This window comes from Lepisma saccharinum, chromosome 17 (assembly GCF_977018435.1).
Source record: "Lepisma saccharinum chromosome 17, izLepSacc3.1, whole genome shotgun sequence".
Lineage (NCBI taxonomy): Eukaryota > Metazoa > Arthropoda > Insecta > Zygentoma > Lepismatidae > Lepisma > Lepisma saccharinum.
The window spans coordinates 45,094,962-45,111,235 of NC_139245.1; the positions used below are offsets into that span (position 1 = coordinate 45,094,962).

The 16,274-nt window shown below is 37.8% G+C and overlaps 1 protein-coding gene across 8 annotated transcripts in view; it reads left to right on the forward strand.

Annotated features, from left to right (window-relative positions):
• Positions 1 to 16,274, forward strand: part of pnut (septin 7-like protein pnut) — a 244,743-nt gene that overhangs the window by 216,533 nt on the left and 11,936 nt on the right. The window contains exon 11 of one of the 8 annotated variants that reach the window (XM_083139388.1): positions 11,466 to 11,519. The exons of the other annotated variants lie outside the window; for them this stretch is intronic. Coding sequence (XP_082995514.1) covers positions 11,466 to 11,519 — 54 coding nt within the window. The remainder of the gene's footprint in view (positions 1 to 11,465; positions 11,520 to 16,274) is intronic. 8 annotated transcript variants of the gene reach the window in all.

Genomic DNA, 16,274 nt, shown 5'->3' on the forward strand with positions numbered 1-16,274 from the left:
GAATTATAATCCTGCATACTGCTGGAATTTGATTTCTTTTTTTTAAAAAAATATTTGTTTATTTGGAGACATGAAGCTTTGACTAGTGTTTTTTTTTCTTCTGAACTTTTTTCTTCTAAAGGAAAGTGAAGAATAGGAGCATGAGCATTTGCACTTCTTATTTGCTTTAGTATGGGTGTCCGAAATTAAGTCTATAGTAATAATGACATTTATTACATTTATCTTTTTACATTTAGTTTATTATTGAATGATACATATACACTTGCAGCATATGTACAAGACAAAAATTAAAAAATATAATATTTATTTGCATTGCTAAAGTGATGTTCTCCCACAATAAGTCCTTCGAGTGAAGATGTTTGTTGACCTATCTATAACTTTTTTTTCATGTGTAGGCAAATGTAGAATGCAAAATCTCCCTATTGTGATTTTTTCGTGCTGAACAAGGCTCTCTAGGCTCAGAATCTTCAGTTATTACACCCGTAGCCATTAACAAATTGCCACTTGCCTTTGCTTAGCATAACTAAATAATGTGGTAATGAGGATAGAGAACTAACACAAATCTGCACATTCCCATTAACTGAACTTCGAAAGGAATTTGCATTTGCCTAGTTGTGGAACATGCAGTACTCGGATGAATATTGGGACATAGTTATTGAATTGAGCATTGTATTTTGGTAAGAAGGAAAAAAAAATTATAGATATTAGAAGTGTGTAAGAGCACAAGCAATACATTTTTAAGTAAAATCAACAAAATCTGTACTACATGCAAGAGGTGTACATTTTCTTTATAATCTACAAGCACAAATGATTAAACATTGACAACTGTTTATAATTGTTTTGTGTTACTGACATATTTGTTATTGGAAAATTGATAGAACCTGACCTCTGTGGCAGACAAGGACAGATTCCCCCCCAAAAGGCTTACTAAGTACTAAAATTAAATAATGAAATATGCTTGTTTAGCATTTGTTGTATAATCGATGGTTATTAATTTCCTCTGAACGTATTGGAAGGCAAGGATTATACTGAGATCATACAGCTTTGAGTTATGATTGATTGAGTTGGTGTTTTAAGTCCACTTATGCACAGTAAGGCTAATTGGGACTGGACCTACAGTTTAAAGTGGGATCCGAGACTGTGTGTCTCCACCGGGTATTGAACCTGGCTTACAAGGCGATGACGCTATCACTGTGCCATTAGGGAGGCACAGCTTTCAAAAATTTATACACACTACTACTCATAATAATGTGAATAAAATATTAATCAGAAACTTTACTTTTCTCCAACTGCATCTAACATTGTTTTTGTCATTCAATAAATATTCAATTTTTCATGTATTCGACATTAATTTCATTACCAGAGCACTTGTTTTTACATAAATTATTCCGAATTTAACTACAGGTAAGCTACATAATGAATATGCGCTGTTATATCTTTATTATTATTATTATACCTTCTTATTACCTATTCATGTAATAATACAATATTAATTTATATATTGCAATTAATATTAATTTGATTTAATGCAATTATTTTAATTCAGACATTATTATTATTAGTGAGACACTTGGTTTGGAACCCCCTCCGAAACATATTTCTAAATATGTGCCTGGTGTTAGTGTAGTTAGCACTGCATGCTACAATGCCAAGGTTCCTGGGAACAAATCCCAACCTAGTCATGGATGTTCTTTAAGTGTGTCCCTTCATCAATTTCATCATATCATCACTCAGCCTCATCATCACCATTAGACTTAAACAGAAAAGCTATGCTAAATAACAAAAAATCAAAACCAAATCAAATGAAAAGAAAATTGATACAAGAATCGAGCACAATTGTGTGCATAAATACCATTTTTATTTGCATGGTTTGTTCACTGTCATTATTCACACACTGCTTACTAAATAGGTCAAGGTCACAGGGTATTTTTTTTTTTTATCTTTGCGTATCATGGTACCAGTCTCGAATATGATATTGTTCTTTGCTCCTCCCTCCTTCTTCCTTTTTTACATTTTGGTAATTGTTCCAAAAGTTTAATTGCATGTCATTTGTAATTTACACATTGAACAGTTTATCCTGAAATTGAACTTTTGTTAACAAGTTTCTCGTGGTTGTTGATTTCTTAAATTGAAGTGGAACTAAAAGTTAGTATATTTTGGTAACAATCGAAAACTTCGAAATGAACGGAAAGTGTTTTTGTTCTTTGTATGAGTTCATGCAGTTTGCATAAAAGTGTTGTTCTTCACCAATGTACTACGGCACCAATGTACTACATATACTGTATTTTATTGAATTTATTTTAGTTATTTTACAAGAAAAGTTGGTGTTATGTTTTTGTACATAAAACTATAACTGTAGTATTGAGTTTACTAAGTTACAAACAGAATGATGTTTATTTTATCAGCTTCTTTTATTTGCTTTGCTTTGTTGTCTAACATATGCAGATGTAGTAGAATTGCAACAATTTTACATACACATGAAAATTGCTTGTTTTGTCTCTCAAAACTTTTTCTTTTCCACAAGTGCATGGAATTCTTTACTTGTATGCATTAAATAATTTTATATAAATATCAAATACATGTAGATTTTCAGGGAAAATCTACGTAGTACATCTCCTGTGTGTGCCTAATTTAATTTATCAAATACATGTCTGAACTTTGAACCGAAGTTGTATTTCAACTTGGTTTCGTATTCATAATCTGACATTAGCTTCATATAAGCAGATTTTTTTCACTAGCTCTTCATTCATAAATGTACCAGTGCACCACACTGTTACAATTTACAAGGTGTGATGTTATGTTATGTTATGTACTGTCAGCCTTCAGAACTTTGGTTCTTTCCAGCTTCTGTACAATGACTATTTATTTCATTATATATATTAATATTCTGTTATGTACATGCACTTATGAAAATAAGGGTAAGAGAGCAGTATTTTTGCACCCATATTTTGAGCACTTAGTAGCTTGAAAACTAGCATTTCTTCACTCATGTTAATAATATAAATTAAAAAATAACTTGTAAACATTTATTTAGATTTTGTGCATATACAACAGTTGGAATTGCACTTCTTTAATTGTCATAAGAAACTGAAAAATAGACATACATGTATCTATTATATCCTGATCTTCACAGGCACCTTATAGGTACATAATACTTTTCATGTATTTTGTAACATTGATAGAGCAGTTTGCAGTAATATTCTGGATAGCTTAAATTGAGTGTGACATACATACACAATGTTTGTTTTGTGATACTCTTTTCTACTTGGTATGTAACATGATATAAAAGTTACATATGCAGAAAAACATGCATGGGTCCTTTGCTGCTATGTCACAACAAGGAATGTACTCACTACTCTCCGTCTACAACCTCGGTAAACCACATTTCCAGAGAGGTCGGTTATTATTCTCAAAATATTGTACCCGGTGTTTCTTCAACATCTGTATTTACAAATGAAAGTAATTAGTGACATTTATAGTATTTTGAATATATATTTGATAGGAAATTAATAGTAGATGCAGTTTCTGCTTTTCTAGAGCACCAAGAAGCACCTTCACTACCATGTTCTGTTATCAGTTGAGATAAAACCAATATATATATATATATATATATATATACATATACATATACACAGGGTGGTGCAAAATTCCGTTTACAACGCGGAGGAGGTGAATCGCCAAGTGAAATGAAGACGAAAATGTAAATGGAATTTTGTCGAATGACGCAGCGTGTCAGAGCTAGAGGATGCCGAAATCGTGTGAAAATGGACTTCACACCTCCATATGCAGACAAATAGTACTCATGAAGAAGATGCGGCACGATATCCCCAAAGAAAACACACCTGGGTTAGCGAATGATGCACAAATCGAGTGTCGAAAATGAATGCGGCAGGGATTCCCCACAAGAAGTGAGGGATTCCCGGGAATATGTCCGACATGGAACGCAGGAACCAACGGGGGTACAAAGGGAAATGACGGAGGTCACAGCACATGAAGAACATTTCGCCAGGAAGTGTCCGAAAAGCAGGCTGCAGAAGGGGATTCCCCAGAGAAGAGGGGACACAGACAACATGTGCAAGAGGTGTATGATGACACACACGTACGCAAGTAGTATTCTTTATTGGCTGTGGAAATGACATACGATACATATCACAGATGTTGTTGAAAATGTCCACCAACCACATCTACACACAGACGGCATCGGCGTAGCAGGGACGCTCTGGTATGCTCAAATATGTTGGGCATGTCAGTGATCATCCCAGCAGCGACGGTAACTCGAGCAACGAGGTCCTCCACACTTTCCACCGGGGTTTCGTAGACCAGCCTCTTCATTTCGCCCCAGAAGAAGAAATCTAGCATTGTGAGGTCGGGTGACCGAGGTGGCCACAGTACAGGTCCACGCCTACCAATCCATCTATCACCGTATGCATTGTTGAGTACAGCTCTGGCTCGGCGGTCAAAATGTGCAGGGGCACCGTCATGTTGATACCATACATCTTGCCTAATTGCAAGGGGCACATTTTCCAACAGTTCAGGTAGAACTTCCCGTAGGAACACACAATAGTTCCCACCGGACAAAGTATTGGGCAACACGTACGGACCTATCAGGTTGTCCCCGACAATGCCACACCACACATTCACTGCGAACCGTCGCTGAAAATGACGCTCAATGATTGCATGCGGGTTTTGCACATCCCACACGTGACTATTATGGGTATTGAAGACGCCTTCTCTGGTGAATAGTGCCTCGTCGGTCCACAACACTACATTTGGAAAATTGGGGTTTGCAAGGGTTTGTTGCAAATACCACTGACAAAAATCAAGGCGTAGGGGAAAGTCCGTCGGCTGCAGGTGTTGCACCCTCTGCACTTTGTATGGGTGCATACCCTCATCGTGCAGCATGCGTAATACATTGGTATGGTGCGTGTGTCGCACATGGGCAATGGCACGGGTGCTGGTGCCTGGCGTCTCCCGTATCCTGTCCAACACTTCCTCCTCAAATTGAACACTGCGCACACTGCGCGGTCTGCCACGATCCCACACCCTAGGTCGTACAGATCCAGTTTCACGTAAACGAGCATCCACCTGTTGAAACAGGACATGTGATGGTAGGCGCCGATTTGGAAATCGTTCGCGATACACACGCCTTGCCTGATGGCTGTTTTGGTGTGTCTCACCGTAAACGAGATGCATATCGGCAAGCTCGTTGGTGGTGTATGTCGCCATTGTCAGGCTCACAAAGGAGCACACGAATACGTACGAAACTAACTTGTGGTGTACCGTTCACGACTACAGCACTGAACATTCCACACAGGTGTCCACCCCGTACAGACAACACAGATGGTACGCACTACGTACAGTCACTTTAGCAATGTGCTCAATTTCACCACATGCCTCAGGATGAACACCTTGCGACAACACGCGTAACTGACAGGCAGATCGCTAGTTGCGTACACTGACGCGTTGTTTGTATGTACGTATACCAGCAATAGCGGGCAGGGGCAGGTAGCATCCCGCTGAGCGCCTCTACCGGAGCTTTATGTACTACTACGTCTTCCGTCGTAGTATTTGCAGCCGATATCAGTACGTGCTGGTCGTTCTATCACGTGTACGTACGTATTTCATTTCTACGTACAGCCTTGGATAATACTTGTGTACGTGTTTGTCATCATACACCTCTTGCACATGTTGTCTGTGTCCCCTCTTCTCTGGGGAATCCCCTTCTGCAGCCTGCTTTTCGGACACTTCCTGGCGAAATGTTCTTCATGTGCTGTGACCTCCGTCATTTCCCTTTGTACCCCCGTTGGTTCCTGCGTTCCATGTCGGACATATTCCCGGGAATCCCTCACTTCTTGTGGGGAATCCCTGCCGCATTCATTTTCGACACTCGATTTGTGCATCATTCGCTAACCCAGGTGTGTTTTCTTTGGGGATATCGTGCCGCATCTTCTTCATGAGTACTATTTGTCTGCATATGGAGGTGTGAAGTCCATTTTCACACGATTTCGGCATCCTCTAGCTCTGACACGCTGCGTCATTCGACAAAATTCCATTTACATTTTCGTCTTCATTTCACTTGGCGATTCACCTCCTCCGCGTTGTAAACGGAATTTTGCACCACCCTGTGTGTGTATATATATATATATATATATATATATATATATATATATATATATATATATTTATATTTATTTATTTATTTATTTATTTATTTTTGCTCGCGGGCACGAGAATGCAGGACTGGCACAAAAATTTGAAATATATATGTACCAGGTGTTGGTAGGGAGGGAAAAAAAAAAAAAAAAAAAAAACAACCATGCAGTAGAACCCCGATTTTACGTTTTCGGATTTTACATTTGCCTGCATTATACATTCAAGCCTGACGGTCCCAACATAGCAAAATGTTATAAAATTTCTCGCATTTTATGTTTATGCAGCTTGGTCCCCTGAAAAATGTAAAATTGACGTTCCACTGTACATGCGCATATTAGTCTCAAGGCTACACTGTCAATTAAAAAAAAAAGTCATACCAAATACAATACGTGTTGTGGAAGCTCTGGGGGACTACTTTGAGTGTTCATAAAATGCTTTGTGTGCACCTCTTTTGTTTTTGTACTGTCAATGTAGCCTTATGACACATGTAGAATAATACTGGTTTTTTTCCTCTTTCCTACCAATCCCTGGTACACATGACCTACATTGTTCAGTTCCACACAATGTCCTCTTCCATTTGTATAATTTGAATTTTTGTGCCGGTCCTGCATTCTCACGAATAAAAATAGTTGCCATGCAGTGGAAAAGGGGAAATTTCAAATTTTTATGGTTGTATCTTCAGTTGCACAAAAAAGGTGGAAACAGAAGTATCTTCCATTTCTGCCTTTTGAAGATGCAGCCCGGAGCCATGGTGAGGGTTTTCTTTTTCCTTCTCATTTGCTATTTAGTCCTTCTGCCCCCCCTCCTCTCCCCTCCCCCTTTTCACTCACTATATATGTAAATTACATATGAAATGTGTGAGTGAATGTAGCAAATGTTCATTTCTTGTATACGAGCACCAAATTGTACAAGTCAGCATGTGATATGCTTTTGTATTGTAACATTCAGAATTTGTAAAGCACAGAACTTTTTAGTTAATCTTAATGAGAACTTTGAAATGGAATATTAATGAAGGTAAGTGTATAAGAGATGAATGCCAAGCAATGACAAATTAAATTAATCCAATAAATTGTGTCGAACATGAGAAGAGTCCTAATTTAGGAAGCATATAGTCTTACATGTCATAAAATCAGGATACAAGCAGAGCATGAAACTAAAAGGCTATAAGAGACTATTGACATTTTAACAATATTGCATCTACTGTACGTCATCAGGAGAAAAGATAAAAACACTTGCTAGCACTGAGAAACTGAGTCCATTCCAGGTTAGGAGTGACTCCAATTTCTGCTGAGTGTTTACCTTCTGTCCTAATGATATGCCGACTGCCATGGCAGAGAGGTTAACAGCAGCCTACAATGTCAGAGGTTCCAGGTTTGAATACCAGACTGGTCATGGGTGTTCTTTGTGAGTGCCTCTTCATCATATCATCACTCGTCCTCATCGTCGCAATTAGCCAAAAGAGACAGAAAATCGATGTAAAATAAACTAATTCAGTCCAATTTTATGTTCCCGGATTTTACATTTTTCCACATTATATATTCAATCTTGATGGTCCAAACACAGCAATATGTTATAAAATTTCCCTCGGTTTTACATTTTTCCACATTTTAAACCTTTTCAGCTTGGTCCTCTGAAAAACATATAATTGCAGCTCCACTGTAGTTCTTTATGGGCTTTTGTTTTCGTGCTGTATTTGTATCTTGATTTTATTGCAAGTAAGAGGATACACTCCTGTTCACATAAAGTGGCACATTTTATTAGTTTGGACAGTTGAAGTATTGTCCACTTCATCTGAACAGGAGTGTACATGAAAGGAATGATGATGGTCACGAATTGGATATCATTATTTTGTCAACTCTGAAGCTACTGTTGAGCTGATTGTGAGTTAGGGATTTAGAAGATTTGAGCAGTACAAGGCTGCAGGGTTCACTTTAGAATTTATCTGTTTTAGAAAATCCATCATGAATGATAATAATTATCGTTGACCATTAATAAACCATAAAGTAATTACTGTACAATCTTAAACAAAAGCCTTTTCAGGCAGTATTTTTTTCATTGCCTGGCTTGATAAAGACCAAGTAGGAAAACTGAATTTTAGCACACTCCTTTTAACAGCACTAACGGTAGTCATGCTTAGATAAAGACATTTTATTTAATTTTAATCAGCTCATTCAAGCATTTAAACGCAAGAGGAAATTTATTTGAATATGCTTTATCTACATGTATTTACTTACTCCCAATATCCAGAATTTCACCTCTTTTTTTACCTTATATTTAATAGTGGATTTATACTCTGAAGATAAGTTCAATGTTTCTTGTTGTATAAATGTTCAGCCATATTTTTCATTCATTACTTTTCTCTGTAAAATATGTTTGCTCCTTCAGAATCATCCCCCAATTTCAGTTGATGAAGTATTGATTTTATTTTGTGTGAATTTGTGTTTAATTTTTTCCATGTGTGTGAAAATATTCTACATGACCAGTGAGCTTTTCTGTAGACCTAATTTTTGTTCTAAAATTGAAATCACTCCAGATATTTTCGTATTCATTATTTTTTCAGTATTTGATTTTGAACTTTTTTGTTCGTAAAGTAGTTGCTAGATATTCATATGCAAAGGTATAGTTTGCAATCAAAAACTTAACATGATAGTATTTGCACAGTTTCCTCAGATCCAATTAGTTTTAGCATAGAATGAATTTTTCTCAGTGTGAGTGAATAAAAGTAATACAGAAATATTGTTTGTACAAAAATGTTTATACAGTCCTGTAGCATTTGGAAACATTCAAACTAGCCACAAGTAATAGTTTGGGAGCAGGGAATATTTGCGTTAAATTTATACACACATGACAGAGCATAGTGGTTGAATTAACTTGATCTGAAGTTTTGTATGAAAATCCATTCCTACATAGTAGATAATATAAGGATAACTACTATTTGTTCATAATATGACTAGCTTGAACCAGTTTACATATTTTATACCTAGATGTCCCATTAAATCAATTAGAAATACACTTAATAAATAACTTTTTCAATTTGGAGGAAAATTTGCAACTTTTGAAAAGGATGAGTGGCACAGATGCTATGCCAAATAGTTTCATATTACATGTTCCCATGTTCTGTATTTATTTTCCAACATGCTGTACAGTTTTAAACAATAATAATAATAATAATGCATGTGTGGTAGGGGGATAGGCAGGGGCACATTTTAGTCACCCGGCTTGCTTGGTCCATATAGTGTATGTAGCACCTACTCAACCAAGAATAAAACTTTTTTAAATGGAGCCAATGAATGAAATGAGCCTTTGTGAAAATGCACAGGTGTAAATAGTGGTTGTGATTTATATTCAATGAGATTAGATTTTTACTACCATTGCTTTTATCATAGTGTAGTGTTCTCTCTGTGTGTTCTGAGGTTATGTTGTGCAAAAACCCTGTGTGAGTGAGAAATATGAAGAATGAAACAAATGATTACAGACTACTATGAGGGTCATTCGGAAAGTAACTTCAGTTTGGGCATAAAAGAAACACCAGGACATTGTGAGAGTTTTTATTATATACAACTGAAAAAGACAACTCAGCTATTTTTCTTACCAGATCAGCGAACAAGGTTTACAATACCCATGTCAAAGAAATCTGCCACCTGTGCATTCAGCCATGCAGTAACACTGTCCTTCAGCTCACAGTAGACAATGTTGTTGTTGGTTCAGTTTCACTCTATCACGCGGAAGAGTGGGGTTATTGTGTATTGTGAAACCTTGAAAAATTTGCGACGAGCAATTCAAAACAGGTGACGTGGCATGTTAAGTTCTGGCATTGTTCTCGTGCATGATAATGCTCACCTGCATACTGCTGCTCGAACAAAGGACCTTCTCCAACATTTTCAGTGGGAATTGTTTGACCACCCTTCTTACTGTCCAGATTTGGCCCCTAGCGATTATCACCTCTTTCCACAAATGAAGAAGTGGCTAGGGGCACAGTGCTTCAACAATGCTTATATAGAAAAATAGCTTAGAGTTGTCTCTTTCAGTTGTATATAATAAAAACTCTCACAATGTCCTGGTGTTTCTTTTATGCCAAAACTGAAGTTACTTTCCGAATGACCCTCGTAGTTTGACTGAGGAAATCTCTAAAATAAAGCTGTGATGAATAAAGAGTACTGCCTAGGTTGTGTTGTTCACAGTTTTATTACGGAGATTTTCTCAGCCATCCGGATGTGCACAACACAGCTGAAGTGTACGCATGACTGAACAGACCAATGGATGATATTCATGAAACAACTTCCCCAATTCATTGCGCGAAATCGCACTTTGCCACCACATTTCAGGCAAATGTATCAGATCCTGCACTGAAAACATGCTGGGTAAGCATTATGCGTATGATCTTTGCCAAAGTGATTCAAGGTATGATCATCATGTTCATATGAGGAATGTGTATGCATAAAGTATTGCAAATTTCTTGCTGTAAGAAGAAATATTCTTTTCTTAACATACGGGAATCTGTTTGCCCGATTGCTTGATTTGTTGTTTTTAAGTCCACTTTATGCATATTAAGGCTAATCGGGACTAGACCTACAGTTTAAAGTAGGATCCGAATCACTATGTGCCTCCACCGGGTATGGAACCCGGGACCCCTTGATTACAAGACGACGACGCTACCACTGCACCATCGGGGAGGCCCTACTCTGTTTGCCCGACTTCACGATGTTTTTTCCCAAAGTCAAGTTAAATATCATCCATTGCATATTCCTTGAAGGAGTCAGACCAACCATAAAAAGTGTTTGAATAAAAATAACACTGTGGTAGGTAGGCCCTCACAACCTGTGCTACGATGCCAGGAGTACCGGGTTCGAATCCTGGCCTGGGCATGTATGTTTGTGAGTGTCCATTCATCAGTTTCATGAATAAGTTCAATCTCATTGAGCAAGGCAGTATTAAAAGTATATAGTATTGAATTATTCCAGAACTGTTTGCTTCTTTTGAATAATTTGCAGTTTTTGATTTCATTCTTGGGGATAGGGTTATTTTAGCACTGTAGTGGTGTCACTCATCCTTCATGTAAAATTAAAACTCATGATTAGATGGATTAATGTGGCATTATCGTTCATATAGAATTATGAACATTTCAGCAGATGCTGTACACAAAACTGGGGAAAACTGTATAGGCCTTGTGCCAGTCATGTAATGAGTATTTACTGTTCCTTTTTCGAAGAACACAAAGGTTTTCTGGAGACCTGTGCAAAGAAAGTTTTCGTTTTTTGAGATAATCCAAAGAACCCTTTTTATCATTTCTCTGTTTTTATGTCTTTCTGCAGTGATGACAATGAGTCTGTGTGGTCAAGAACACAGCAACTCTTTCCATTTCCGAGGTTAGTAATGTTTATTTGCAACTTATAAAAAAAATTGCACCAAATGCATGATAAAGAGGAACGGAAGAAAGTCGTCACTATCACTTGCTTACTAAAATCTCAAATGACCAAACAAACAACCCCTTGGTGCACTGCACAGTGTGCTTTTTTTTCAGTGGTTTTTTGTTCATCTTGTGTTTGTCGTCTCTGTGTGTGCTGTTCTTTTGTTGTTTTCTGACAGTCTGTTAACTTTTTTGTGTTAAGTCTTCTGCGTGTTGTGTTCTGTTGGTTTTTTTTTTAACATTAATCCTTTCATTTGGTTCTTTTATCCAAAGCTAATTACCCAGGAATCTGTCCCTTGCATCTTTCCAAAAACAATGAGATTACATAGCTTTAACAGTCTCCATTTCTGGGAATTTAATAACTGTTGTAAATATATTTTGTCTTTATTCCAGTGTGGAATTAACATTTGGTACGATGATAGTGACTTTAGTTGTATGCTAGATTTCGTATCTTTAATATATTCTTCCAAAATAGCTCGGTTTGATCGAATGTAAATGTATTGCATGTTTTGTTAGACATATATTCTGCCATGGGTATAGTTCCTGTCTTGTATTTCCTAGCAGTTGTACAGACTTACAATTGTATTATATCTTCATTACCATTTTCATGGTTTCTGTTAACTTACGACAGTGAAATAGAAGAATTAATATTTATTTGTGAAATTACGTGAAGTGCAGTTTCAACTGTATCCTATATGTTTTGAAGCCCAGAAAGTGGCTAAAATTATCATGTTGAAATGCTTGCATTAGCAGGAAATCAATTGAAAGTATGTAAGAAATACTTTTTCAACTGTTATACAGTGTGTTTCAAAAGGAATGACTCGATTTAAAATACCGTATTGACTCGAATATAAGCCACTCCCGAATATAAGCTGAGGGAAGAAAATATCGGTAACCATTTACCGGCAGATTCAGATATTTCCTTCTGGCCCCTTTGCTTCTGGCTTTAGCATAACGAACAACTGCAAGATTGGAAGTTACATCGTAACTACACCTTATTCCCAGGCTTGATGATACTTTCTTCTCCACACGATTGTTCATATTGGCAACAAACCTGTAGATCCACTTCAGTAGAAATGAATACCTGTGTAAGCTTAGAGAAGAATGAACACAATCTTAATACATAAAATCAAAAAGTACGTTATCGAGAATGCCAACAGTTTTTACAATGCCCAGTTAGAAACAACAATGTTATTTTTGCATTATCATTATTTCAAATGAGAAATCAGCACATTTTTACCAGCATATGATTTGACTAAATGTCATAATTTTTTTAAGGGACCTCGCGAATAATTTCACAATTGAAATTTGGATAAATTATGCAGCTTATATTCGGGCCAATACGGTAATTATATTTAATAATGAAAATGTGTTGCAGGTACCCAACAATTTACAAAGTATTAAGTAAGTCCTAGAGTTTCACTCACCTTATTATAAATGCTCTATGTGCCCTCCACGTGCTGCACTGATAACATTAAGATGAAAGCTGAATTCATTCCAAACACGTCACTTCATCTGAGAGTGTCTTCTTCCACAAAATTTGCTGCAGTCGTGATTCTGTCCTTGAGCTCATTTAAGTCAATGGGTAATGGTGGAACAATAAACATTGTTTTACATATCCCCACAAGAAGAAGTCAAATAGTGTTAATGTCTAGCTGAATTGGAGAACACAAAACTTCTTCTGTTGCATAGACACCATCTTGTGAACGACTAAGGTTAGAGTCTATTTGGGCACTACTAGTGGTATCTAGTGAGTGGCAGTCATTTAAAACTCTAGACTACGGCAGTTCAAGTAGTGTAAGTTCACTGGCGGTGTGTGGTTGCACAGATATAATGTTTTAAAATGAGGTCGTTCTTTTTTAAACACACTGTCTTCTAGCTTTGAGTTTTTCATCTTAAGTAATGATCAGTTTTGTCTCCCATTTTGGTGGTTTCATTGGACATGCCAGTACATATGTACAGTGGATTCAAATGCAAGAGGTATGAGGGGATTTGTGAGATGTGAATACACAACTTTTATTTTTTCACATGGACTGGACCGTAAAAAAAAAAAAACATCTTTCACGCAATTAGGATGTGCTGAACTTATGGTTGAATTGTTAGCTTGCTCACTTTTGTTAAGGGCAATTGGGGAACCATTTGCAAAGATGAGGAAGCAAACTCTGATTGACTTAACCTTCTGACCACGTGTTGCGTAGTGGAAAGTTGCCTGGTTGGGACTGGCCCTCAAAGGGATTTTCCATCACTGCAATTTAGTTTTGGATAAAAGAAACAAAGGATGCATTTTTTGCATTTATATATACAGGGTGACAATTAATGAACTATATGAAATAAAACTGAAATTAGTGACAAACCACGTAGTACACAAACTGTATTGCACATGTAAATGGCACTACAGACATTCGGATTTAGGTTATGACACGTTCGATATGTCTGCCATCTCTGGCGATGATGTGGGTCAGATGAACATCAAAATTCTGCATGACCCGCTGAAGTGTTGAAACATCGATGCTGTCAATGACCTCCTGAATGGCAGTTTTCAGCTCGGCAATGGTTTTGGGGTTATTTCTGTACACCTTGTCCTTAACATAGCCCCCTTCCAGTGGCCTCTGGGTACCCCAGAGCCAGAATGCGGTCCCCAAAATACTCCTGACCGTGACATTTTCACTTGCAAATGGCCGACATCAACACGTTGCGTGCGCATACGCATACGAATTCCCATCATGCACTGTGGCCAGCCATGCAGTTTGGACATCATCACACGAACCGTTCAGAAATTATGACTGTTTTATTTCATATAGTTCATTAATTGTCATCCTGTATGTATAATGTAAACCAACTGCCTAGTCTCGCCATAAATATTGTTACATTGTAAATAATAAAGAATTGAGCAGTGGTTAAAGATATATTAATGTAACTTTACATGGCACTTATATGGACCACACTTAACACCAATCAGTTTTCAAAATGGCCACCTGTGGCACACACAAACGCTCGAAGTCGTCCAGGCCACTCATCTATTCCAGCATGCATGATGTCCACTGGAAAATCCGCCACTGCTGCTACCACAAAATGCTTAAAACTGGCAATTGTGGGGTGCCTTTTCTTGCAGACGATGCCCTCAAGCACCGACCACAATTTGTAGTCCAATAGGTTGAGGTCGGGGCTGCTAGAAGGTCAGTCTGCAGGTGAAATGAAATGAGGCACATGATGCTCGAGCCACTGTTGTGTTGATCGTGCCTTGTAGGCTGGAGTAGAATCTTGCTGGAAACTCCACTGTTGGTTTGCAAACAATGTGGTGCTTAAAACTTTGACAATGCCTCCAGGACTGTGTTTGCATACGTTATTGCATTGGCTTTCACCCCCTTTTCACAAAAATTCGTGTTTGCATACGTTATTGCATTGGCTTTCACCCCCTTTTCACAAAAATTCAGCTGGATGGCACCAGAATAACTCGCCCCCCACCAAACCATCATTGAGGAGGGATAATGGTCCCTCTGACTTCTGGGAACTTGTTGACTGGCCTCCTGCAAGCTGGTGACATACACCCAATCATTTGTGCAGTTAAAGCTCTCTTCAATCATGAAGATTTTCTCAGCGGTGAAAAGAATCCTCCAATTTCCATTCTGGGCGTAACACTGCAGGAGGCATCTGCATTTCACCACCCTCTGCTGCTTCAGTTGTGCATCAGGGTAATGTCCGGTAGATAGGTGATATGCTTTAAGTCCAAGGTTCTCACAAAGTAGCCTGGACATCGATCTTTTCGATACGTTTATCTCGCGAGTCATCACTGCCTGCTTCCGAACTGGATTTCGGCGAACACATGCCGCCACTGCCTTCTACACTGCTGGGGTCCGCACAGTGCGAGGACGGACGACCTTGTCGCAGGTGATCCTTAACAGACCCGGTTTCAGTGAAGTGCTGGATGGTCCGATGCACAAACATTCGACTGATTTTCAATTCCATGTTGACAGCTGTAGGTACGTGCTTGCTTTTTCACAGCCACACTTACAATGACTCAGGGTGGAAGCCAGCACATAGGTGGCGCTCAATTGTTTACAGTTGTTGGATGGTATACGTCAGACGTTTGTAACAGTATTTATGGCAAGACTGGGTAGAATATACTCTGCAAAGAGTCATGGTTTTTCAAATGACTATAAAATATAAAATTGCAATGGAGGATAATAAGAACTGAAACAGGTGACAAATTGAGGAAATAACGTTCCAGATTTATGTGTTCCTCCAATAGACAATTCCACTATACCTCAATTCTTACAAGACACAAGCATCAGAAGTGATAGATGCAAATATTTCAAGTGGTTAGTATCAAATGCTGGTTGCACTGTATTTCACTTGGCTTGGCTTCACAAGCAAAAGTCCAGATCTGCACAGCCTTTTGGCCATGGTGTTATCCACCACTTGCTTCTGTATATCATCTCATTTCACTTGAAATTACATTTTTAGTTCATTCACTTTTCAAGCTTGCTACCTCCAGAATAAAACCGACCATAATCATGCAGTCAACTTGTGCAAATATCCATGTTTTCCAGTGAAAGAATTGCATATCGTAATTACATTCCATTGATAATTGCTATTTTCTTGAGTGGTTTAAATTCAGTTTAAATGAATGCTCTTCTTGACTTAATATTATAACATGAAAATTGATATCACTGCAATGTATCCTAGGCAACATTAACTACACCTCTCTTCCTTT